The 25,062-nt window shown below is 39.3% G+C and overlaps 3 protein-coding genes across 4 annotated transcripts; all 3 read right to left on the bottom strand.

Annotated features, from left to right (window-relative positions):
* Window positions 1–137: 137 nt before the first annotated feature.
* On the bottom strand, window positions 138–10,759 carry pip5kl1 (phosphatidylinositol-4-phosphate 5-kinase-like 1). The gene is made up of 10 exons (XM_080018021.1): window positions 10,619–10,759; window positions 8,818–9,029; window positions 5,963–6,013; window positions 5,712–5,866; window positions 4,846–4,970; window positions 4,664–4,698; window positions 4,512–4,567; window positions 3,175–3,287; window positions 1,366–1,528; window positions 138–833 (listed from the first exon to the last, which is right to left on the bottom strand). Exons 2-10 carry the CDS (start codon window positions 9,025–9,027, stop codon window positions 398–400), a joined length of 1,344 nt encoding a protein of 447 aa, XP_079874147.1. The 5' UTR covers window positions 9,028–9,029; window positions 10,619–10,759; the 3' UTR covers window positions 138–397.
* A 3,778-nt stretch (window positions 10,760–14,537) lies between these two features.
* Window positions 14,538–18,733, bottom strand: dpm2 (dolichyl-phosphate mannosyltransferase subunit 2, regulatory). Its single transcript, XM_080018252.1, has 4 exons — window positions 18,598–18,733; window positions 17,629–17,718; window positions 16,451–16,553; window positions 14,538–16,150 (listed from the first exon to the last, which is right to left on the bottom strand). Exons 1-4 carry the CDS (start codon window positions 18,598–18,600, stop codon window positions 16,095–16,097), a joined length of 252 nt encoding a protein of 83 aa, XP_079874378.1. The 5' UTR covers window positions 18,601–18,733; the 3' UTR covers window positions 14,538–16,094.
* Window positions 18,734–19,243: 510 nt separating this feature from the next.
* On the bottom strand, window positions 19,244–23,114 carry naif1 (nuclear apoptosis inducing factor 1; the record flags this gene model as incomplete). 2 transcript variants are annotated; one of them, XM_080017349.1, is made up of 3 exons in its annotated part: window positions 19,244–20,841; window positions 21,850–21,903; window positions 22,670–23,114. In XM_080017349.1, 3 exons carry the CDS (start codon window positions 23,112–23,114, stop codon window positions 20,294–20,296), a joined length of 1,047 nt encoding a protein of 348 aa, XP_079873475.1. In that variant the 3' UTR covers window positions 19,244–20,293. The 2 variants fall into 2 exon arrangements, with proteins under 2 accessions (XP_079873475.1, XP_079873476.1); XM_080017350.1 differs by lacking the exon at window positions 21,850–21,903.
* Between the last annotated feature and the right edge of the window lie 1,948 nt (window positions 23,115–25,062).

The following is a 25,062-nucleotide window of genomic DNA, read 5'->3' as shown; positions in this document are numbered from 1 at the left end:
TTATTATTATTATTATTATTATTATTAATAATAATAATAATAATAATAATAATAATAATACTGATGCTCCTGTCTTGATATATAATATATATATATATATAAAGGACATTTTTGAGCTCCTTCATTCTGTGTATTTGAGGCAGGTTTTGGAAAAACTGAAAAAGTTTGAAAAATTGCAAGAAAATATACACAACCCTAGACACAGGTCATCTGACGGTCGCTAGGCTAGGCAGGATACAACTGTCAGATGCATTTTCGGATTCAGTGTAAAACCAGCTTAAGTGTGTCCACTTGAGGTTGTTTGCTTTTGTGGATCTTTGTCAATTTATTTTATTGCTCAGAGTTGCACCAAGCCTAATACCAATAATTACCCCTCCACCTGGCCTTCAATTCAGGGCTACTTGCTATGGCCCTGTACCCACTGACAAAGTCTGAGGCAATAAGCTGGGGGACTGACTGTGGAAAATGTCTGTCCTGGATGTCTGAGTCTCTTCCACCAATGCTCAAGCCTCTTTTTGAAACTGTAAACGGTGAAAATATCAATGATGCCAATGAAGTACCGTTGCTCGGGTCCATCAATCACATGCAGTGGATTCTTGAAGTTTGGCAGTAGACGTCGGTTATGAGCCATAAAATCCTGAAGCTCCCCTGAGTCACTGTTTGTCCCACTGATAGATTGAACGATCTCAACACTTGGGGCATTTCTGACAGTAGACTTTCTCATATGGCCACTTTCTGTTTGTGAAAACAGGAAGGCAGAGTCGTCCTCAGGGCCAACCCCTGGAACACCAGCTATACCAGCCTGCATAGGGCTGGACCCTGGGTACACAGATCTGAAAGGTCAAAGACAAAGAACAGGGGCAAGTGAATTAAATTGAAAGTGAACAAGCAGCTGTCAAAAGACATGATGGAAGAAGGTAGTGTAGTACTGAGGTAGGTCGTAGTGAGTACTGTGGAAAAAGTAAGATACTGTATTATGTCCAATTAAACATGAAAATGTGGAGATATTCATTTAATAATTTAGTATCAGGCCATGGCTGAGTTAAGGGTCTAGCCTGAAACCTTTTCCCAATAACAATTATGATCAGGAGAATCACAGGTTTGGACCTGATATTCATTGTAGCACTTTGATTAGTATGTCATTTGTAATTTAGATTAAAGTGGAGATACCATGCTAACCTAACCGTGATAGTAGCTGTATTTTAGTAGCTGTGACTAGCTTACATGATCAGAGGTGGAGGGACTAGGTAGGGGCTAGTAAGGGATAATGTGCAGCAAGCCGGTCATTTTTGGCACTATAGATGAAAGTGTCATGAATGACTAAAGAGCATGTTACATGAATGGCTAAACCATGATGATACCTACTTTTTGGTTCTCATAATGAGAGTAGCGAAGGAAAGACACTGGTGACGCTCATCGTGGTGTAAGGGTTGGTGAGCCAGGAGAAGACTGTAGTCCAGCACATTGAGCCTCTGTAAGAAGTGGGTGTCAATCTCTACCTGCCGCAGGAACCAGGGACGCTGTTGGTCTGTCCACATGCACAAACATATGAAATCAAACATGTCATGGCTGGCATGTCATTTGTTGCTTATTTTTGCTTTCCGTATCTACTACCGAAACTCAAATCAAACCAAACAAGTTGTCCTACCGGAAGCCAGGGCTTGTTTGTCATTGATCAAAAGTAAAATCAGTACTTTTCAGTCCTTACTACCGCTTAGATCCATGTTTATTGCCAATTATAAGTTCCAAGAGGTGTAAAAATCTTTTTCTCAGTAAACATACTGTTAATTCGTATTGCACATGTAAATATTCAAGTAGTTCCCTGGAGTTTCTATGGAAAATATGCTTTTGATGCCAGGATGGAGTATCAGAGTTGGCCACTATAACAAGCTTGAAACCAGCCACCCCTACCAAAGCTTCAGCAATACATGTAATCACATGGCAACTCAAGTCACACCCACACTAATGATGTCTCCCAATGAAGGCTGTAGCTCAACAGGCTAAAACTGTCAACAATGTATTTAGCTGCTCTCTTTAATGGCCTCAGACGGAGAAATGGTCTCAAACAAAATGGCCTCAGACAAAAAGGCATTTAACTTTTTGCCTTAAAGGCTCCAGCAAAGTTAAGGTGACAAATGACAAAAAGACAGCGGCGAGCACCAAACAGAAGAGAAAGACGCAGTAAAGAAAATACGCCACAGCCAAATGACCTAAAAGAAGGCCATAGACAGAACAGCCTCAGTCAAATGGCCTTGGCCCGCAATGAGTTCTGTTTTCAGAGAACTATTGATCTTAGAAAGGCAAGAAATTCTGAATGTCTATTATAGAAATGTCAAACTTATTAGTGATGCACCCTGATGCAACAAAATGTGCATGCAGGGGCAAGGTTTACTTGTGGCTGTACTATACATGTATGAGGCCATTTTGCCTGAGGTTCAGGCCATTTTGTATGATGCAGATTTGTCTGTGGCCATTTTGTCTGTGGTTGTTTTGTCAGGCTGCCTTTCAGCTGAGGCCGTTAAGGAATTTTGGCTGAGGTTGTTTTCTCTGTGGCTTGAGGCGGTTTTGTCTGCAGCCATTTTATCAGAGGCTGTTAGGTCTCTGGCTGTACTGTCTGGGCCATTTTGTCCATGACAGTGGTGTCTGTTGCCATTTTCACACCTAGCCCCCGTTCACATAACAATACAACAAACAATGCAACAAAATAGACAAAAGCGACTGGAAGTCATTCATTCAAGCGACACCGGTGTAGCGTCATCAACCGTCCGTGGGTCAGAGGGTGAGCACAGATACAAATGAAGTTGACAACCGGAAAGACTCAATCCAACTGTCCGTCTGGCATGAACTCTAAAATAGCAAAGGCAGATTGTCATATATACAATCTCTTATTTCTTCTAAACAATCAGTTTCTGATAAAGGCATAGATAGAGGCATGAAATAGGCCATGCAGAAGCTGAATATTGATTAATTTGTCTATAACAGTGAGTTTAAAAGTTTGCTAACAATATTCAGGAGATATTATATAACAGACTGAGGTAATTTTTTCTGTGGACTTTTTTCCCATCTGACACTGTTTTGAGACATTTTGTCGTCTTAAACCGTTTTGTGTGAGGCCATTTTGATGTGCCATAATACATACACTTGACTTGGAAGATTACATACACAATTTCTTACCAAGATTGATATACTGGCCTTCAAAGTTGAGGTCTTTGAGAACCACAATAACCTGGCTACCTTCTGGGGCAGGCTCTGTCCAACGGCTCACCTCACAGCCCTTAATGTCATATCTAAGACCAAAAGACACATTTAAGTTGCAGAATTTATACATACCAAGGAACTATGGTTAATTCTTAAAATGATTTGTTTTGCTTTGTTACAAAGTTGCTTCAGGGTATAAAAACATCAAAATACAATGGCAAATAATGAAAAATAGGATATAAGAGATAAAGAGAGAAATTAAGAGATAAAAACAACCAAATAGATCAAAAATTTAATTAAATGTCTTTTAGCATTGACCAACAAAGTTAAACATATGTTTTAAGATAAGACTTATCAGATCTGATATACAGCAGAAGGCTATCTCCATAGATTAAAAGCTTTTGTGGCTAATGCCATGGCCATACTACTGGAGATCTGACGACTTTAAAAGTAATCAGATCGCTGTACTGTTCACACTCCACAACTTTCTGTCTTGTGATGGGGAATATTCCTGACTTGTTGTTTGCACACTACATGACTGACCGGCGACAGGGGTCACACATTACAAGACCTTTCACCAGGAGGACTCCCCAACCAGTCTGTTGAGTCTCCAAACTACCGCTTGTCAGGAAAACACACGCGAGAAGTGACACCGGAAATGACGCAATACCATGCACCGGACAAGATTATTATTCTTTTTTTATTAAACTCTCTAAAGCTCAGTCACGGCTGTTTTAACAATCTGGATGCAGGGATACTCGGAGGGCCTTCAATTCTTTCTGCTGAAATGCTACAATTATAGGAATTATGGGTGAGCTAAGGTTCGCTTGTTCTTGTAAGGAGTGTGAACTACTATCAAGAGTTTTGTGCTGATAATGCAAATTTACATTGGAATGAGTAACGACAACAAAGAAAGGCAGGAATCTGAAACTCAATTTAGACTTCGGCTATTTTAAAAAGGATGTATCTCACATCATATGGCTTAAGAATTTTTTACCTGACTCTACTTCTGGATGGAAAAATTACACAAACGGACTTCAGGAGTCGGACTTCAGTAGGAATTCATATTTTCTCTTATTTTGGAAAAAATGATTGGTCTGAGATCACTTGTTGGTGCTAGCTTTAAATGTGTTAATCTGAGGTGTCCTAAATCTGAACCTCTATAATTTCACTTTCAACACCTGTTGTTGCACATTTGAAAGTGATAGAAAGATCATTTGCAATTCATTACATTATTCACATGTTTGCTATATCTAGCAATATATGAAGCTTTGTAGTGTGTTGAGAGTACCCTGTACGTGCAAAAGGCTTACCTGGCATTAATTCGATCATCAGGATAAAAAACACTTTGCATTACAATAAAGTATTTCTGCAAAGGAGAAGGAAAATAGATAGTGTTCAAGTGTATAATAGTGAAAACTCATAAAACTGCTGCACAGAGAAGCTGGTCAAATTTGAAGAATACCTTTTGTTTGTGTGGAATTTTAATCCTGTGAACACCTTAAAGAGAAAGATCATTCAAAATAGTTAAATCAGTTATTCACACATTAAAATTACATGTTTTCATATTTTTTTCATCTTGACATTTGTTGATCTGGCTCAAAAATGACTGTTTATTTGGTAATGTAGTTTTGTCAAAGACATTACCTAGGAACTTGACAAGTAGTGAATGAGGATATTTTGACAGATGCTCCATGTAGATTTTCAAGTTCTCCAAAAGAAATAGAATCTCTCTTTTATTTTGGGTTTTCAGAAAAAAGCGTTTATCATTCCTAGAAAGTCAAAAGCAAAATAAGAGTCAATAGAGCTTGATAGTATAAATACTACAGTATAATTAACAGAATTATTAAGCAATTATAAACCACTGCTCTGAAATAAAAATTGAAACATATTCTAATTATCTTATATTATTCTCTTTCTTAAATGACTTGCAATACCATCTATTTTTTTGTGCTATTCAATATATCATCATTTTTTGGTTTCACTGAAATGAATGTGTCTCAGACCAACACTCAGTACCATATTTTATCACAACATCAAAGCGAAGGGCGGAAATTTTTTAATGACCATTAAAAGCAAAAAAATAAGAATATTTTTTCCTGAGAGCTCATTTGATACCTCAAGTTTTATTATGGACATATTCAGCAGTTTTTTGCTGAACGAAAAAACTATATGTTGACAATTCTTATCAAAATAGTCCATTTTCACCTTGTCTAGGACAAGGATAACACAATTTCAAAATACAATTAGCCTTCAAAGATTTCTAGTTAAAGGCATAAGGTATGGCATTTCTTAACCGAACCTCTTGGGTTAAGATCCTCTTAACCGTACCATTTATCGAGAGGTTATGTTATGTGATAAAATACAATTTTAATTTGTCTTACTGCAGAAAGAATATCAAACAGAAAACACTCTTGTTGGCCAGATGTGTTTCACATGAAGTGCTCTTCGATGGATGTCAACATTACATCGTTAGTATTGACTTATCACTGGGTTTGCCACATCAAACTCACGTCAGAAAAAAGTCTGCCTTGCTCTTGGAGTTACTGATGAATTGGAGATAGCTACTGCTGGAGCAAAGTGAGTGCTGGTACTCTCTCTCTGTCATTCCTAAGGAGCCCCGCAGGCAGGCGAACACTCGGAGCGCAAATGTTTGTAGTGTAAAGTCCTGCACACAAAGGCACACATGGAAAGCTACACACTGAGTACAAAAATGAAAGAATGTTTGGAGGCTTTTTCGATAATACAAAACACTTAAGGATACCTTATGGATTTGAGTGAGCTCCATTCTGAAATCTTCATCTACTAATTCATTCTGAAATAAAGTAAAGAAGTTAGTACTTTACAACAATCCTAACAAATTCACTTGACTTCACTGTTGAAAAATGGTTTAAGAGTAGGCAGTAATTATGGATGAAAAACTTGTCTAAAACATATCTTTTTAGTTTGGCAATACATATATAATGTTCTGTGCTGACACATTTGCGCTTGTGTTCCTGTCTGTTGTCTGTGTTTTGTCCTTTTGGTACGCTACAAGTATGACACAACAGATAGGATAGTGATGCATCAAACTGCTGAGACAGCTGACTATGTTTCACTGGGATTAGAGCTGACCAGTCCCATATGGCAGTGTGTATAACTGCCTTGTGACTTCTCATTCAGCTCAGTAGCAACAGTGTGGTGGACATCGCATAACAGACACCCTTTCAAACTTGTTTAGGATAGGATTTACCATTTCAGCTTTGCATGGAAGGAATGTTACATGAAAAATAAACTACCTATCACATTTTAAAATAGCTACCTTGGTTGGTGAGAATATCACTGCAATATGTATTCTTAATTATTCCACTTGAAACATAAATATAATTTCAAAATACCCTTATATCTATCCGTTGGTCTGTCTACAGTGCCAGTCAAAGGTTTGAGTGCCTCTTCTTGAAACCAGGTTTTTCTATGGTTTACACTGCATGAATCTGTCTAGAAACAGTTAATATTCACTTATATTGTATGTGTACTTATATAGACAAATAATCATAAGTGAACTGCAAGTGAAAAATTCATGTAATTTTTTAATTAATATGGAAATTTTGTAAATGTCAAGGAAATGGCCACCCAGAGCCAAGGGGTTCCAGTTTCAAACCCATGTCATTTAAAAAAATGAAATCTGTATAAGACTGTATTTCATGGGTCCATGGTAACTATAACTATATGTAGCATTTGCACAGGTTTGTCATTTTTGGATGTATGGGAGCAAAAAATAAAAAATTGATTTGCTCAGTGAAGCAAAGAAAAAGACAGCTTGTCCTTACTTTGAGAAAGTAAGCTCAATCCTTAAGACAAATGCAGACCAAGTATCGGTTACTGCTCTGGCCAAGACCATCAAACAGTTTGAAGAAAGTGGAACTCATGAGGACTGAACATCAGGCTGGCCAAAGGTGATCAGTTAACAAGTTAAGAAGCTAGAAGTCTGTGAAAACGGTGATTGACAATAAGCTCAGCTAAATGCTATTAGTACGGATGTTCAGAGCAACTGTTAAGAGACCACAGAAGCTGGTCTAACTGAAAGAATCATTGCAAAGAAACCACTGTGAAGAGTCCAGAATAGAAGGAAGAGGCTCTTCTGGGATTAGATGTTTGATGCTACAGAGTATTCGCAAGCAGGGAAAGGTGAGCGACTGAGTTCTGCATGTGCATTGCATTGTCAAGCATGAAAGATACAGTGTCATGATCTGACCTGACTATGGCCTGGCCTGCCCTGTCTCTCGACCCCATAGAACTTGTATGGGATGATCTGGACAGAAGAGTCAAAGCAGAGCAACTGACAAGGGTCCCTCATCACTGGTAATTTCTGCAGAAGAGCTGGGAAGATACGTTGGTGATTTCCTGCTTAAAGTTGCTAACTGAATGCCTTGTTCTTAAAGAAGCCCTATTATGACCTATTACTCACTTTTTTAGTATGAAAAACTCCCTTTTTCAGTGCTTATGCAGTGAAAAAGTGAGTTTTTCACACTGAAAAAGTGAGTTTTTCATACTAAAAAAGTGAGTTTTTCATAATACCCAGTCAGTTTTTTGTGAGCTGTGTATTTCAGAAAACACGTTATGAAACAAGCCATTCAGATGTGGAGCCCTTATCTACATCATTTAGGGCCTTAGTATCGCCCCCCCCATCTGAGTAACTCAACGCACTGCTGGAGAATAACAAGTGCCACTGCTCTGTTAGCTTACAGACCAGCACACATCTTTTAAAAGAAAAAGGGATTAATACCAACTATCTGTGGAAAAAACTGCAGACGGTGGAAACAAGTATTTCATAAATAATTCTGCTGTTTCTTTCTCAAAAAAAAAAAAAAAGATAGACTGTAGGCTGTGGTGCGCTATCCACTGTGTGTTTCTTCAAACAAAACCAATAAAAAAATTGTTTTTACTGTAGATGTATTTATTTTATTTTCCAACGTTTCCTGAATGAAACTTAAAAACCCCTGTGCGGTGCAACTGGCAGTGCAGCAGTGCCCTTGCCTCATGAAGGTTGGAACAAACTTTAAATTAGGCCTTGTAGATCAAATATGAGTGGAGAGTTAGCAACTGGATTACTTATTACTCGCCTCAAAGTTGTTCAGAAACTGATTTTGGTGGATTGATACGGTGAAATCGGTGAAATCTGTGAAATACGGTGAAATCTGTGAAAGTTTACGGATTAAATACAATGGAACCCAGAAGTAAAGCTCAAACCCATGGCTCACAGAACTTGTAACTTGTGCTCAAACCCCATTGGCTCATAGAACTAGGGGCCTCAGGAGGGTGGCTCCACCCCACAGAAACAGCCAGCCTGGAACAGGGTGGTTTAGAGGCATGTTAGAATGGCTAAAATGCATAATGGTCATATTTTCAGCAAATAAATTCAAAATCATATTTTGGTGACTTGTTGAAAATTAGCATAATAGGTCCGCTTTATGCCCAGTGGGGGTTATTTTAAGGGAACTAAGATTTAGAGACAATTTTCAAACTCCTTATGCTTTGTTTTGGATTTGTTACTGTTGTAATGTGTACTCAAACCATTGACTGGTACTGCATGTACGGCAGACTTTGCATGTAATGCTGGCACTCTAACAAGGCACTCACTGTTGGTTGGTTGTCGATGGTGATCTGGATGGCTGCTTTGAGGCCTTCTTTCATCATGCAGGTGAGATTGTAGAACTCATGTTGCTGATCAATTTCAAATAAACCCAGCAGCTTCCACTGTTGCCTCAGACCGCCCCATCTCTTCCTCTTTACTGTACCAGAGTGTTGACAATGACCACTGGCCACAGAACTTTGTGGTAGTGCTGACATTTCTATTTGGAATGTACACAGGTATATACACAGATTTCAAATGATCGCTGCACTATTATACATTTAATTATACAACTTAATTTTCCAAGATTTTCCTCAAGATTGCTCAAAGCAAAAATCTATCTAACGATAATGACAAACCTGTCACTTGACTATTCCCCATTAATACATTACCATACAAGTAACAAAAGACTTTCACTAACAGTTGCATCTTGGAGAGTGTAGCCATGTCGATAAATGTAAAAATTTTAAACATGTTTGGCCATGCATAATAATCCATCCAGACCATCTCTAAAAATCGAGACCGGTGCTTTCAAACAACAGTTTTCTCTGCATCTAATATGTTTGTTGCCATTGCAACCAATCTAGAAATCTTTAATGGTTAAAATTACATCTACAGGCTGCTTAGGCTGTTTATGCTTTTTGTACAATACAGTACACACCATAAAATAAGTTTTGGAAGGTAATAATGCAGAAAATTCCTTCTGTAGTCGATTATATTCTTATATCTTAATTAAAATGATTACACCTAATATTATTCATCCAGAAAACCCCACAGCGGATGGGTCTCAGAAATGCGTGAATATACGCTCATGATGCTGAATCACATACTTCGCCCTTTCAATTTAATGTGATGGTCGTTCTCTATAAAGATCAAAGGTTCAAATGATTTTATTATTTTTCTCCTTTCCTTTCTCTGCTGGATTCAACACCAAATAACTATAGGCTTTGCAGACACTAAGCTTTTAAAATGGCATTATTTGCAGGAAAAATAACTGAATATCTAGGGCCGTTTGTTCTGCAGCCTCTATTCAGCTTGTGCGGGATGAGGACAAGACAGCTGTAGGGTTCGCAAAGACATAAGCCGAGAAAACCTGACTATACCCGCCTTGCGCCTTTTCAATGAAGTCCCATTATTTGGCTCTCATAAACTAATTTGGTCGTTCCATTGTGTTCTTCCAGGGTTCACTGAAATGAAGTATAACTTCCCAACTGAGTGAAGCTTCTTCCTCAATTTGATACAAACAAAAATAAAAGCACAGGGGCTTCATTTGAAAGATGTTGTGTTGATGTCACAGTAGGTCTCGACAATGTGCTTATAGTCTACATTTGAGTAGGCCTCAAACCTCAGCACTGATTTAGGAAGATAGTAGTCAGTCGCTTATACTATTAGTACAGCAAACCCCCGACATACCAGTTCACTGGTGAAGCGACATGTAGTTTTTACTTCCAAGACCCCGGATGTAATGATGAGCTGGTTCGTTATGAAAAATCGTAGAACTGTCTAAATGAAATGCTTTTAAGACATATTTAGTTGTTTTTTTTGCCATTTGCCGCAACTAGGCTGCTTTTATTTTTTATTTCACTCACAAGTTAAAATACCACGGTCACTCACTCTAATAGTGACACATAATTCCGATCCAATTTTTTTGTGCATCCCTATTCTCAAACAACTTCCCTTTACCATGCTGTGGATTTAACAGTGGCTAGCGAGAATGGGGAAAATATATCCCTATTGGTATTGAATAACAACATCTAGCTCCGCAGACTTGCATTTCATTAAAGGCAGAATAATGACGCCTGTAATTACCTCCGTTGGCTCCGATTCCCTCCTCGCTCGGTGTCGGTCAGCGCATTTTCCGTTCCCAGATGACGGTGCTGGTCTGTCCTCTCTCCGTGTGCTGGGTGCACCACATCTCTGCCTATTGCAAGCAGCAATTATTCCGTTTTTCCAAGTAGTTGCAATTCTGACTGAACTAGTTGTAAATCGTCTTTGATATATATAAAAAAACACAGTTGATAACAACAATTCGAATTGTTGATATTAAAAATGGTAATTGTTGGTATGGTAATGGTAATTGAGATCACGTTGATATCAAGAATGGAAATTGTTGACATCAAGAGTACAACTTTTGACAACAACAATTCGAATTGTTTATACAAATACACATTTTTGATATCAACAATTCACATTCTTGATATCACAATTGCAATATATACGATTCTTAACTTATCATACGGCACACACACCACAACACATGCACTCATGCGGCGACACCCACACATGCTTGAAATCGTGGCCGGTGAAATGAGATCTCTGCATTTTTATCACATCTTGTCCTTCCACCGGGGGGCAGTCAGGAGCAGTGGGCAACATACAGCGGCCTGTTCTGTATATTTTTGGTGGGGGTCCTTACTTACTTTACATGGAGGAAACCCCATGTGAGCACGGGGAAAACATGGAAATTCCACACAGCTCCTAATCGGGAGATAACCCACCGGAGCGCAGTGCCAACAGCGCCCCAGGCGGGAATTGAACCCAGGACCTTCTTGCTGCAAAGCAGCAGTACAATACACTGTGCAGATAGGAAGTTGTTTATAAAACTGATGAGAAAGAATTGGTAATGTTGATATCAACAATGCCATTACTTTATATCAAGAATTGAATTGTTGATATCAACAGTGAGTTGGTTTTTTTTATATATCAAAGAGTAGATTTACAACTAGTTCAGTCAGAATTGCAACTACTTCGAAAAAATGAATAAATGCTCAAACGGCTTTCCATGAATACCGATATCTTGAATTACTTTTTAGTTATGATCACTGGAAATTGTTGATATCAAAATTGGAATTGTTGATATCAGCAACTCATATACTTGATATCAGTATTGTAATTTTGAGTAAATGTTGAAAAGTTGATATCACAATAGTAAGCATTGATTGACAAACCGCCTGACAGCTGCCTCACAGGCAACGGATATGAGGGGGACACACTCAAGACGACTCAAGGACCAGGACATGGGTCCACAAGCTCACTGGACAATTCAAATGTTTTTAACCGTGTGCATGGTGAAATTACTGCGGCTCGAGGAGATTTTAAATCTTTACCAAACAAAGAACATCGGTCATTTTAACTGGCAGCTTTTAATAGATTGCAAGGTCTCAATTTTTTTTATTTTTAAGATAATTTTTAGTGCAAGTTCGCTATTAATGAATTAACTGCCCGCGTTTCACAATGTCTTCCAAATCCTTGATTGAACTAAACTATTCGCTTGATTGTTCTTTGAATTTGGCACGGGATGTCTCCCATTGTGTTGAATTGGTGGGGATGGTAGCTCAGGCGGTAGAGCTGGTGGTCTAGTAATCTAAAGGTTGCTGGTTCGATCCCAGGCTCCTCCTGCTAGCATGCTGTAGTGTCCTTGAGCAAGACACTTAACCCCTAATTGCTCCTGATGGCTGCGTCCGTCGGTGTTTGAACAATTGTAAGTCGCTTTGGATAAAAGCGTCTGCTAAATGACTAAATGTAATGTAATGTAATGTAATTGTTTGTGATTCCAGCCCTAGTCACCTATGTACATCCTGCTGTTGCTCCCGCCCACCAAATAAGTTAAATAACTAGTTAAAGTTGCATCTTTGATATCTAGAAATAACATTACTGGTACACTACTCACAAAAAGTTAGGGATATTTGGCTTTCGGGTGAAATTTATGGAAAATAAAAAGTTCACGCTACAGTTATATTATATCATGAAAGTAGGGCATTTAAGCAGAAGCATGCAATAGTGATTTCCTCATCTCAAACAATTTATTGAAACAAAAGCCAACAACAGCGGTGGGTATACCACAACAAAAAATGTCAATGTCTCAATAACTTGTCATGTGCCCTTTGAGCATCAATTACAGCTTGACAATGACCTCTCATGCTGTTCACAAGTCGACTTATTGTCTGCTGAGGCCTGGCACCCCACTCTTCTTGAAGGGCTGTCCTCAGGTCATTGAGGTTCTGGGGCACAGAGTTACGAGCCTCTACACGGTGACTCAGCTGATCCATAGGTTTTCTATGGGATTGAGGTCTGGAGAAAGCGCAGGCAACTGCATCTGAGGTACCCCAGGCTCCAGCAGCCGTTCAATAATGATGCAACCTCGATGAGCTGGAGCATTGTCGTCCATGAAGATGAAATTAAGCCTGTGTTTTTCATGCAGGGGCATAATGACTGGATTAATTATGTTATTCAGGTAGTGTGGGCTTGTCACTGTACCATTCACAAAGTGTAGGGCAGTTCTGTATTGACTAGACACACCTGCCCACACTGTAACACCACCACCACCAAAGGCTCGTTTGGTCACAAAAGTGGCTGATGCATAGAGCTTTCCTTGACGCCTCCAACATCATTGGCAGCCATCATTTCTGCTCAACGTGAATCGACTTTCATCAGAGAACAGCAGAGGCCCACTGGTCCCTCGTCCAGCCTAAATGCTCCTTGGCCCATGCAAGACGATGATGCCTGTGCCTGGTGGTGTGGTCAGGTACTTCAGGTCGTCTAGCACGCAGACCACACTGATTGTTTTGAATGGTCCGACTTGACACTGGGGTGCCTCTCACCTCCCTTAAATGTGCCTGGAGTTGAGTGGCATTCATCATCTGGTTCCGCAGGTCACTGTTCACAATGAAGCGCTCATCAGTGTGGGATGTGGCCAAAGGACGTCCACTTCTATGCCTTTCTGTGACTCTTCCAGTCTCTCTGTATCTCTGTTGCAACCTGCTGATGACACTCTGTGACACTCTAAGCTCAGTGGCCACTTCCCTCTGAGAACATCCTGTTTGAAGCCTCGCTATGGCGAGGTTCTGTTGATCAGTTGTTAGGTGTCGTCTTGGTCTCATGATGTCAAAATGTGAACAGCATGATGAAGAGGACTGTTTAAATACCAATTCTAATTGAAGCAGGAAATGTATTGGTCGATTCATGGATCAAACACCTGTTGTGAATTTTGCCGTTCAGCTCCTTGTGAGAGAACAGCAAGTTGTACAAAAAGTACTGAAACATTGAACAGTTGGACATGTGCATTCAAAAGTTTAGAGAAGATCAAATGAAGTTCACCTGTAAAGGTTATAGTGCATTTTAGGTTCATCTTGAAATTTCACCCGGAAGCGGAATATCCCTAACTTTTTGTGAGCAGAGTATCAAGAATTTAATTTAATTCTTATCAATGTTTTTTTCTTGATATCAAAAAAGTGATTTATTGATAAAATAATTCAGTTCTTGATATCAAGAATGTTTGTTTGACATCAAAGAGTAGATTTACAACTGGTTCGATCAGAATTGCAGTTAGTTTGAAAAAATGAATAAATGCTCAAACAGCTTGCCAAAACTGCCACCACTACAACTTTGGGCTCTCCTACACATCTGTCAACATGGTCCTATATTCCGTAATATTGTCTGGGGACCACGTAGCTTTCAAAACCACCCCAAATACTATTTTTACACTTTTTTTTTTCCTTTTAAAATTCTGCCTTCCACATAATGCAAACCGTCAGTATTCTGTAATCAGTTTGACCTTTTACACTGAACAATAACTGCACTGCAGGCCAACCGCCTTACCTACCAGCCTACTAACAAATGTTTAAGATGAATGAAGTTTAAGATCAGATTTTCCCCCCCACACACTGAAAAGAGACCAAACTCATTTTTACAAGCAAAGATTTGTATTGACAAAGAATCAATTTCGTATTGTTATATGCACCCTTACCCCTTGCATATGCCCCCTTGCCCCAGCACGCACGCATGCACACACACGCTCGCTCCTGAAATATTTGATCCAAGTTATTGCCCACATAATTTCATTGATATGATATAAAGTCTGAGTGTGCAAGTTTCCTGGGACCTAGCAGGCCACACAGTGACTCTTAATTAATTGAGAAAATTAATGTCTGACTACACTGTCCTAACCTAATGCACAAGCAGCTTGACGTAGTTTAAATTAAGTTACATAAATCCTTAAATGACACCCACTCCAGCACTGTTTGGGAGGTTGGGGCCTCAACCCTTCTACGTGGGCCATGGGGTTTTTTTGTGTTTCCATTATGTGGCTGTAGTCGGGTTTGAAAGAGTGGCATGGTAGGGTCAAAGACTACGAGTGCGAGGGGATATGAACAAATGGCAAATAAAATAAATCTATAAAAGATTTATTATTAATGGAAGAAAAAGTCACCCATCATTTGATCCAAATACTTTCAAAGTTAAATTCTGTTATGTTGTGTGAAGGATTGAAGAGAATGTCAAATCATTGGCACATTCTGTTTCAAAATGAACACATTTCAATATTTCTCGAGGTCTGTGGTAGATTCTGGATTGCAGAAAATTATCTGTTTAGACATAATTTGCTTAAATTGCCCCCTGGACATTGCCTGGCTTGGTCAGTGAAATGTCTCTACTGATTTCTGTACTAATATTCCACAAAGGTAATATTCATTAGTTGTGGAATAAAACAATTAATAAAAATAAAAAACACATTAACATATTAAGTTAGCTTTGTGGAATAATATTGCGGAAATTGGAACATTATGAGACCTTTACAGGACCAGTGTGTAGAATTTAGTGGAATCTAACAGAATGGACTTGAAAGAAATAGAGTCTATGATTCTGAAGTATGTTTTAACTAGTGTATAATCCCATGAAAATAAGAACTGATGTGTTTTTGTTAACTTGGAATGAGCCCTTCATACCCGCATATGGAGCGGGTCCCCTTCCATGGAGGGTGCCTGGTTGCACGGCCATGTTTCTACAGTAGCCGAGAATGGACAAACCAAATACTGGCTCTTCCTCACCCTCTAACCTCCATAACGTTACCATGTGGTCTATCCATTCTTTGACTCTGCAAACGGATAATAAAATATGTATCCTGCTAATGCCATCTCAGACTAAAATAGCCTAGAATAGGTTTTTAACATGCAAATTTTGCAAATGTTAGCTTGTAGCCACCGTAGCTTCTCCTACATCATTGGAAAGGAAGGGGTGAGGGGGGAGTATTCAGTTTTTTGCAATCTGCAACTTTACAACCTGCTATTTTAAATAACCAGATGCATTTTATAATTGGTAGAACTGAAAATCGAACAGTAAAAAACCTTGTTAAAGAGAATTGAAAAGTTATAGAATCATGACTTTTGGTTTTCCTGAACACCAGATGGAATGAGGACGGTGGTGACAAAAAGAGGTTTATAGAGAACCTGCACCAGGCCAAGTTCACTCCAAACCACCGCACTGGAGTAACCATTCCAAGAGTCTGAGCCTAGTCCACCTTCTTCGGTTTGTGACTCTTCCACATGACGACTGCAATGAAAGTCCCTATGGAAAACAAACAAACATGGAGTTGAATTTTATATAGAAAAGTGTGGTTCACCAAATGCCAATTTTGTTAATTTCAGAGCCTCAAATTCTCATTTGACACTGAGAATAGTTGAAGGTACAATAAAAATAACGACACAACCTGGTCAGTATGTTTACCTTTTAAGTAAGTATGTAACTTTTGAAGAGGCGTTGACACTATTATCTGAAATTAGTTGCATGACATTGCTAAAATATACAATTTCAGCATGAATGACCCTATAGTGTGGTTATATATTTTTAATTGTTGTGCCTACTCACCAATACATAGGAGAAGTACTACAGCAGCAATACCAGGCAGAATGACGGAGTATTCCCGGGGAAGGAAATAGTGGTGCAGCACATGATCACAATCTACAAAGGGCTGGAAAATCACAGGATAGAACATTATTTTTTTCACAATGCTTAACCTGTATAAAACAAAGTAAAAACATTTCTACTAAAACATAATACTACATAACCCCATGGCATAAACAGGCCAAAAAAAACAAAACACTGAGTTATCGGTGCCTCTTGGAAGCTTCTTCAAAATTGCAGCAAATACTGGAGCCCGAAGTTAAAATGTAAAAAAAATAAATTAATAAAAATCCACTGCAAAGGTTGAGCTAGTGACTTTTCTTACATCGTTATCTGGGTCACTGACAAATGTTTGGGGTTTCATTCTGTAAAACTGTAATTTCAACACTTTCTAACTTTATTCAATGGACTTTTAAAATAAAACCTCTATTTATCTTCGGCAGATGTAGAGCAGCTCTGGACAATACCAGTTTACCCATTTAATTGGTCAAATCAGTCACTAATGCGAGTCAGCTGGAAGATATGGTTGATAACGCAAAAATCAGTTTTCAATACAGAATTAAATCGTTACCAGTCACCAGTCTTGGTCTGACATCATACTGTGTGTCGATGCGAATTTTAGATGTAGCCACTGATCTTTTATGGAGGTCATCAACAGCTTACATTGTTAACAGTTGGAAGCTGTTTTGAAAACAGTGTGATTTTTTTTCTACACCTACAGTGTGTCGACAGACACACTGTAGGGGAACTGGAAGCTCAAAAAAATATGAAACATAATTTAGCTCAAAAGAATTTCGATTACAAGTTAAGATTGTGTGGAGTCTCTTTAGCATATTTTCTCATATAATTTTGTCAATTAAATAAATTAAATGTAATACACTGGCAAAAAAATAATGGTGTGCGGCATCTCAAACAAAGACTGAGACATACACAAACTTGTGTGTGACTAGTGATCCCTTGGTTTATGTGACAGAACATTCTTAGTTCAGTCATTGTAATTAACCATATATGGTTAATTTGGCCACTCGAAATAACAAGTTATAAGTAAAGCAAATGCAAAATGTATCTAATTTTATCGAGCAACTTATTGTACAAATGATTTGTCTATGGACTACAATTTTAGATCAACTTATAATACCTACCAGGATAATTACCCAAATAGAGTAGTATGTAAATAATATCAGGCTGAAGACAACCAGGCTCATGCCAACTGCTTGGTCGGTGCCCGTAGCCTAAACACACAGAAACTGATTAGACATATATAACATTTCATGACAACAAAAACAAAATTCAGCATAGCACATGTGTGGGGGTTGTCAAAAAGTAAGTGGCAGTACAAAAGCCAGAGAAAAGCTAAACATAGAGTGCAATTTTAATAAAAAATAAACAAACAAACAAACAAGCCAACAAATAAAAGTGCACCGAGGGACTGTACCAGGACTGGAAAATTGAATTCAACAACCTTTATATTAAATTTGACAACATCTATCTACTTTTGGTACCCTTGGATTTGTTTTTGAACTTTTATAAATGGACATACGCACACGGTAAAACGTTGTTGTTGTAATACCCCCAAAAACGCTAGGCGGTGCGGATTTGTATAGGCAGCTACTTGGGATTTCAGAATTCGGCATAGGCAAACAAAATATGATAGTGACTTTTCCAATAGTAATACCGCAAATTGTGTGATAGTTGATGTGACCGGCTTTTATAAAACTGATCTAAATAGATTTTTAAGGCTCGACAATGGACGGATTAATCTTGAAGCAGCTTCAGTTAACTTGACAGGAAGAAATACCATTATATCTTAGTTATGTTTATTTTCGGTTAAATTACAACAAAAAAAAAACCCTGTGAGATCTTATTGGGCCAATTCCTTAGCCTCCTAAATTCCACTCGCTGCAATTTGCAAGACCTCAACAAAATTAAAGAAATCAATCGAAATTAGCCACAAACCACACTACGAATTATTAGTCGGTTCACGTTCCGCAAATAAAATTGATACATTGATAAATTAACATGAAACACATCAATACAACCTAATACATGTACAGTTACGTGTATGTAGTGATGTATTTCAATTAAATTATGTCGTTTGTGCCATATCTTACCATGTTTTACCGATATTACTTGACACCCAACGTCTTCCTCCTTTTTCTTCTTCTACTCTTCCCAAACGCAATTGTCGCGTGTTGCTGCCCCCCACAGGTTGAATGACGATACAACTAGAAAGCCCCACTTCTCGACTCACACAGCACGTATTCATCACACACACACACACACACACACACACACACACACACACACACACACACACACACACACACACACACACACACACACACACACACACACACACACACACACACACACACACACACACACGACAGTGTACCACCAAAGTTGCTCCTTGTTCCATGTTTGAGAAAATCTTAGACCTCCATTTCTATATGGATTTATGAAATGAAGAATGAAGTCAAGAGTACAATCCATCACGTTCAATCTAGGCTATCCAAATGCATTGGGTGCATTTAGGCACCAGACAGTCTTATTATTTTTTTTTTTAAATTGGAATAGAAAAGGAACGGTAAAGTAATTTCCTTTAAAGAAAATCCATTCCAGATTTCTTTATTGGTAAATTCAGCAGAAATAATTTATTAAAAATATATACATTTTATATGACTCAAATTGCATTTCAAAAAAGGTGGAACCAATATACAATCACACTTTGATCAGGGGGGAAAAAAAAAATTCTCCTCACCAAATGTTTTAAGTTACGTTCAGCAGCAAAGGGGTACATTATGAAAGTCAGGAAAAAAAATACAAATAAAGTAAAAAAGGGAGTCAATAGTCGAATTTAGCTTGTCCATATTGAGGCATCTGCAAATCCTCTGTTCACAAACCATTTGGGATTATGGTGATTTATTATTATGCTAAATAGGAGCAACTGAATCTTCACTGCAGAACTTCCCAGTTGGAATCTTTCCCTCATCCCCTATTTTTAAAACACCAACCTTGGCTTTAAAGGACCAAAAAAATAAATACAATTAAAATAAAAATGCCCTCAGTATTTAAGTGTCGGATGGAAAAAAACACCGAAACCTCACAATATGGGTTCCTGTGAATAGACCACAAATAATTCAATATCTCGTTGACAGTTCCAGTGTGTACTTTACGGCCTTATAGTAGCAACATCAGAGTCAATGTTGACTGAACCCATAAGACCATTAGTGGTCGGGACTCCACTGGACCAAGCCAGTGGCAACAGAAACATCCAGCATGGCTGAAACATTTAAAAACATACAAATGTTGGACCATTGCTGGCAAGCCCACATCGCGGACTGAACCAATGCAACAATACTCACCCATGAGAGCTACCGGTGCCATCCATGGACAAGGAAGTCGGCGGAAATATGAAAATCTGGAACCAGGGGATATGAGCCTCACCTAGAATAACGTTCACAAAAATTGTCAAATAACAACGCCAACTGCCCGGCCGTTTACTGTCAGACGGGTATAAAACATTTTTTTTTTTATAATAATCCCCGAAGCAGCCATCACATCTTCGACTTCCCTGGAGAAAAGCTCGATCAAATTCATATAACAGTTAACAAGGTGTTTAACAGTCTCTGGCGTATTTACAAAGAAAATCATATCATGATTTAGAGTGGACCAGATAAACCCATTTGGGTCATAAACTGAGACAATTCTTTGCGTTCCCTGGTTCTGCCCAGTTTGCGCTTGAATTAGACTCAACGGGCAGCATACAACCCCTCCGCAAATGTGTTCTGTCTTGTTCATACACTCCTATTGTGTCTCATCCATTTGCTGTGATGGTAGAGAGGCTTTGGACCTCATCTGTTCCTCTGTGCCCAACCCTTCGGTAGTGCCTCCTGCCGCTTTGCTGCCAGAGTTGGGGGGCTCCGTTCCGCTTTGCAAAAACTTGCGCAGGTCCTTCAGTGCTGGCCGGAGCATCTGTACTAGGGCCAGAAGAGCGGCTTGGGTGCCCTCGAGAGCCTGCGCCTGTCTTTCCTGGGCATACGCCTGTGCCTCTTGGGATCGCCTCATTATCTGGAGCAGCTCGTTCTGGCCCTCGAGATGTTGTGCAATCTGCCGCACATGCACGTTGGTGACCCTTTGTTCCTGCAAGAGGCGGGCTGAGTTGAGGGCAATGCGGCTTTTGAGCTCCTGAGGCTTGGCCTGGCCCTGGGGCAGTGGAGGGGAGGCGGAGGCAGAGGCCAGCATCTCCACTGGAGTCTCCACAGCAGTAACAACAGTGGGAACGGCATCACCCACGGTGGTGGTGCAGTACTCTACTACACCACCCTCCTCGAGGGTATGGTAGGTGGTCTCAGCTAGTCGAGGAACAGGAACAAGGAAAGATGTTCATCAGGTTACTTTTGTACATTTGCCCATTTCCCCAGACCATACATGACTCAGTATTCACTGAACGACATGGTCATTTTAATATTGGCTGTTCTTTTTGTTTGTTTTCATAGAGCTCATTTTTGAACCGCAGCAGCAATTGCAGATTTACCGTTTTATACAGAAGACAGAGAACAGCAACGCCCCATAACAACATAATTTGGCGGAATACTTGGTGGTAGCTAATATTTATATTAGGGGGATTTTTATCATCTATCTATCATCTATCTATGAACCAACGAGGACAGATGGAACATAAATTAACTGCTGCAACTAGAAATATATCTTTGATTGAAAAAAACAAATCAAAAGACAAGTTTGATGATGTTGTGAAGTAGCGTGGGATCATGGGAATTGGTGACTTCATCCATACGTTTGCGCTTTGCGGGGACAGCTTCGGTGACAGAATGCCCAGCAAACGGCAAAGAAAAAAATTGTGCTCCACCAAACAATAGTTAGTAGAGTAATAGTGGAGCAATACAAATAATATTACAGTACAGTGGCTAGCTAACGTTAACTACTTTGTCTAGTCCTCTCCTCACTCTCTGACGTATCATCCGGTGTTCCCCGTGTTGCCCCAGAACTTATAGCAAGTAGAGGGGAGGAAAGGGGATATGACGCCATTGACAGGCAACCTAATGAAATGGATCGTTATCTTTATTTCTCTGGGTTCGAAAATTGTTGAAAACATTTGGGATAATTAAGTACACAACTCAACTAAATATATAACATAGATCTAGTCACTCTTAGAAATTTTGATGCGGAAAAGTTACATATTGTACCCTTGACAGCTAAAGCCTGAAGATTTTGAATTCCATGAAAATTATGATATTTGGAATAGAAAACAGATGGCTACATTGCATTTAATGACTGGTTTTTTTCATACATATTGGGCATTTAATTTAATTGTTGGGAGGATGGAGTACTAACTGACTTACCAGTCAGTGGTTTATCTTCATCACATGCTGGTTCGGCTGCTCCAGTTGGAAGAGCTGAATGAGTTCATGGATAAAAAAAATAAATAAATAAATTGACCACTCACTATAAAGTTGTATTCTTTTTCTAAACTCTATGCGCAACAGATGTTTTCTTTGTCATTTTTGTTTTGGGTTAAACTTGGGGGTATGAAGAGTTCTCAAATTTGAATGTCCTGTGATTTGCAGTTATAATTGTTGTCACTTTTCAAGCCAAACACGATATAAATGAATGAATCCAGGCAAAAAGTGTCACATAATGCAGGGCTGAACGTTCAATTCATTTTTTTCAAGGTTCAATATCTGGTATAAACAATATATAGACACCCAGTGAATAGATTGGCATAAACCTCTTAGTTGGCTAAATTAATACCCATGAATACCCACAAGACTGATAATGTCTAGTTCCACTGCAATGAAAGGACATGGACTTCTTGCAATTGAATTGCAGCTTATTTTAGACCCTGTAACGAAACTGTAGCTGCATAAACATAAACTGTTTATTAACAGAATGTGCATTGACAAGAGAAGTATTTAATATTTTTATCCACTCAATCATAGTTTAGAAAGTATTTGTTTAGTTTTAATTGACTACTGCAGACAACTTGGACAAATAATGCATTTAAAAAAAAAAAATAAGAAAAATATTACAAATTTCTACGTTCTAGCGGATTCAAATTACTTTAACCGTTTTTTTGAGTTGTTTGCTTTTAAATGTTTGTGAAACATTTTAAACTTGCGATCTCAATAATATAACCTGTCCCTAAAAGTTTGATAAACTTACTCTCCGTAAGTGTGACGGTAGTGGCCGTGTTCATCGTGACGGGCAAAGTTATTTCAGCATCCGAGTCCCCCGCCGGCAAACTGATGATGGTCGCCTCCCCCAGGAGGTTACATATTCTCTGCTGCATGGCCGTGAGGATGACGGGAACCGGAGCGCAGTCCACCGAGGTCCCCTCAATCGCAGCCCGGGCTTGGGCCACTTTGCGGCGAACTTCCGTCTTCATGTCGGACCACTTTTTCTTCACCTCTGCCAGCTCTCTCGGACAGGTGGTTACCGCGTTCACCCTTTTAAGGATTTCCACCCATGCATTATTCTTCGCAATGTGGGTGACTCCAGCGTTGAAGTGGTTAACGAGTGTATGCTTTTGTTTCTCTATTTCCTCGACAATAATTTCCACCTCTCTCTCCGAAAAATTCATTTTCCTCTTTTTCGCGAGCGAGGCCATAATAGAATAATTGAGGGTTTTGGAAAGATAATTGTGCGTATTGTACGCAAAAATAGTAGGACTTACTCAATTGATGTGCGCAACGTAATGGCTTCCAGAATCGGCTTCTTCTTCCTACCAACAACGTATAGCCTACGTTAACTGTGCTTTAAGCTCCGCCCGATAATTTGCCATTGGCTTAACGCCTTCACATCCTTTGCTCCTATTGGTTGAATCAAATGCCAATCATCCAGCGAACCACGCAAACTATGGGAAGTGAAATACCTTGTTTTGAGAGAAGGCAGGGCACCTTTGTATCGTAAAATACAACAAATGTTCTGATATTACAATGGAATTACATCAATGGTCAGAACAGATTTAGGTGCTTCTAAGTGTCTGACCTCTGCACTTATCCGACCTATCCGGCCCGGGTGAAGAAAACGGTGGAACTCAACGAAAAGCGATTGTGTGATTGTGGATTATCTGTTTTTATATTGTACACGTCTCAAAGAAAGACGAAGGAAACATTGAAGACTATTCGAAGAGAGATTCTCCTCATTTGTTGCCAAAAGTAATACATTTGTCTCATCTGTCAGCGGGTGGACCAATTTGGGAGGACGCAAATGTTACACAAATAAAATGACCTTTGTTATTCTAAAAATATTTTTTTATGACTTGCTTGGTAGTTGCGGCTTTTTTCCTCCATATTTGTCTGGTAGGTGAGTATAATGTGAACGCCTAGGGAAACATGGTTATGCTCAATACTGCCACTTCGTTCACTTAAATGTGAAATACCATGTACATATGAAGGACATTCATCAGTGAGCTATCTTCTCTAGCGAACAAAAGGGCTGAGATAGAGAGATAGATTATTCTTTGCGGAGGGAAATTCTGTACAGCAATCTGTATTAACAATTCACATTCTGGCAGTGGTTAAATTTCGTGCAATTTCGAGGTTTTGCAACTTTGTGTGTTTGTGTATATGTATGTATGTATGTATGTGTGTGTAATATATATATATATATATATATATATTTATTTATTTTTTAACGATATGTACACTGTGTGTACCAGGGTGGAAACATAATGGCTATAATGCTTTGTTGCAGAATAGATTTTAACATCCCTCCACTGTCTGAATCAGATCACCCAGATCAAGCCAGCCAAAGGAAGAGGTCTCTTGCAGCAGGGAGAAAAGTCCTCCTGTAGTGCTCCTTTAAGCACCATGATTAGCGAGGGTGGTGAAGACAGCAGAGGGCATCATCGGCTGCCAGCTCCCCTCCATGAAGGCATCTAACACACACAATGCCTTGGAAAAGCATGGATAATAATAAAGGACTATAGCCACCCAGGCTATGGACATTGCTGCTGTCTGGTAGACGTTACAGGAGCAGGTTCATGTTCGATTCCCGCCTGGGGCGCTGTTTGCCCCGTGCTCTGACGGGTTATCTCCCAAATTAGGAGCCTTTCTGTGTGGAGTTTGCATGTTCTCCCCATACTCACATGGGGTTTCCTCCACCTACCATCAGTAAGGATGGTAGGTGGTACCAGGTCCCCGGGCACTGCTCCTGGCTGCCCCCCCGGAGGAAGGACAAGACAGGATGGGTTAAACGCAGAGGCCTCATTTCACCAGCCACCATCCAAAGCATGTGCATGTGTGTGTGTGTGTGTGTGTATGCATGTGTTGTAGTGTGGTGTGTTGTGTGACAATTAAAGATTCAGACTCAAACAGTTTTTATCCCCCAGGCCATCAGGCTCCTTAACCAGCAATACTAAGCTACTGATCATATTGATGACATATGAACAATTTTACATATGCTCTTGTCAATTGCACATTCATTGTAAATGACCCATTCATCGGCACACCTCCACTTTATTCATATTCTTATTGTCCAGTCATACGCTGTCTACAACCATCAGAATACATGACATATTCCCCATTTTTACATTCCCCTATACTGTTACTAAT

This window comes from Zeus faber, assembly GCF_960531495.2.
Source record: "Zeus faber genome assembly, chromosome: 17".
Taxonomy (NCBI): Eukaryota; Metazoa; Chordata; class Actinopteri; order Zeiformes; family Zeidae; genus Zeus; species Zeus faber.
The sequence above is the reverse complement of the archived record's forward strand: the minus strand, read 5'-3'. Positions and strand labels throughout refer to the sequence as shown.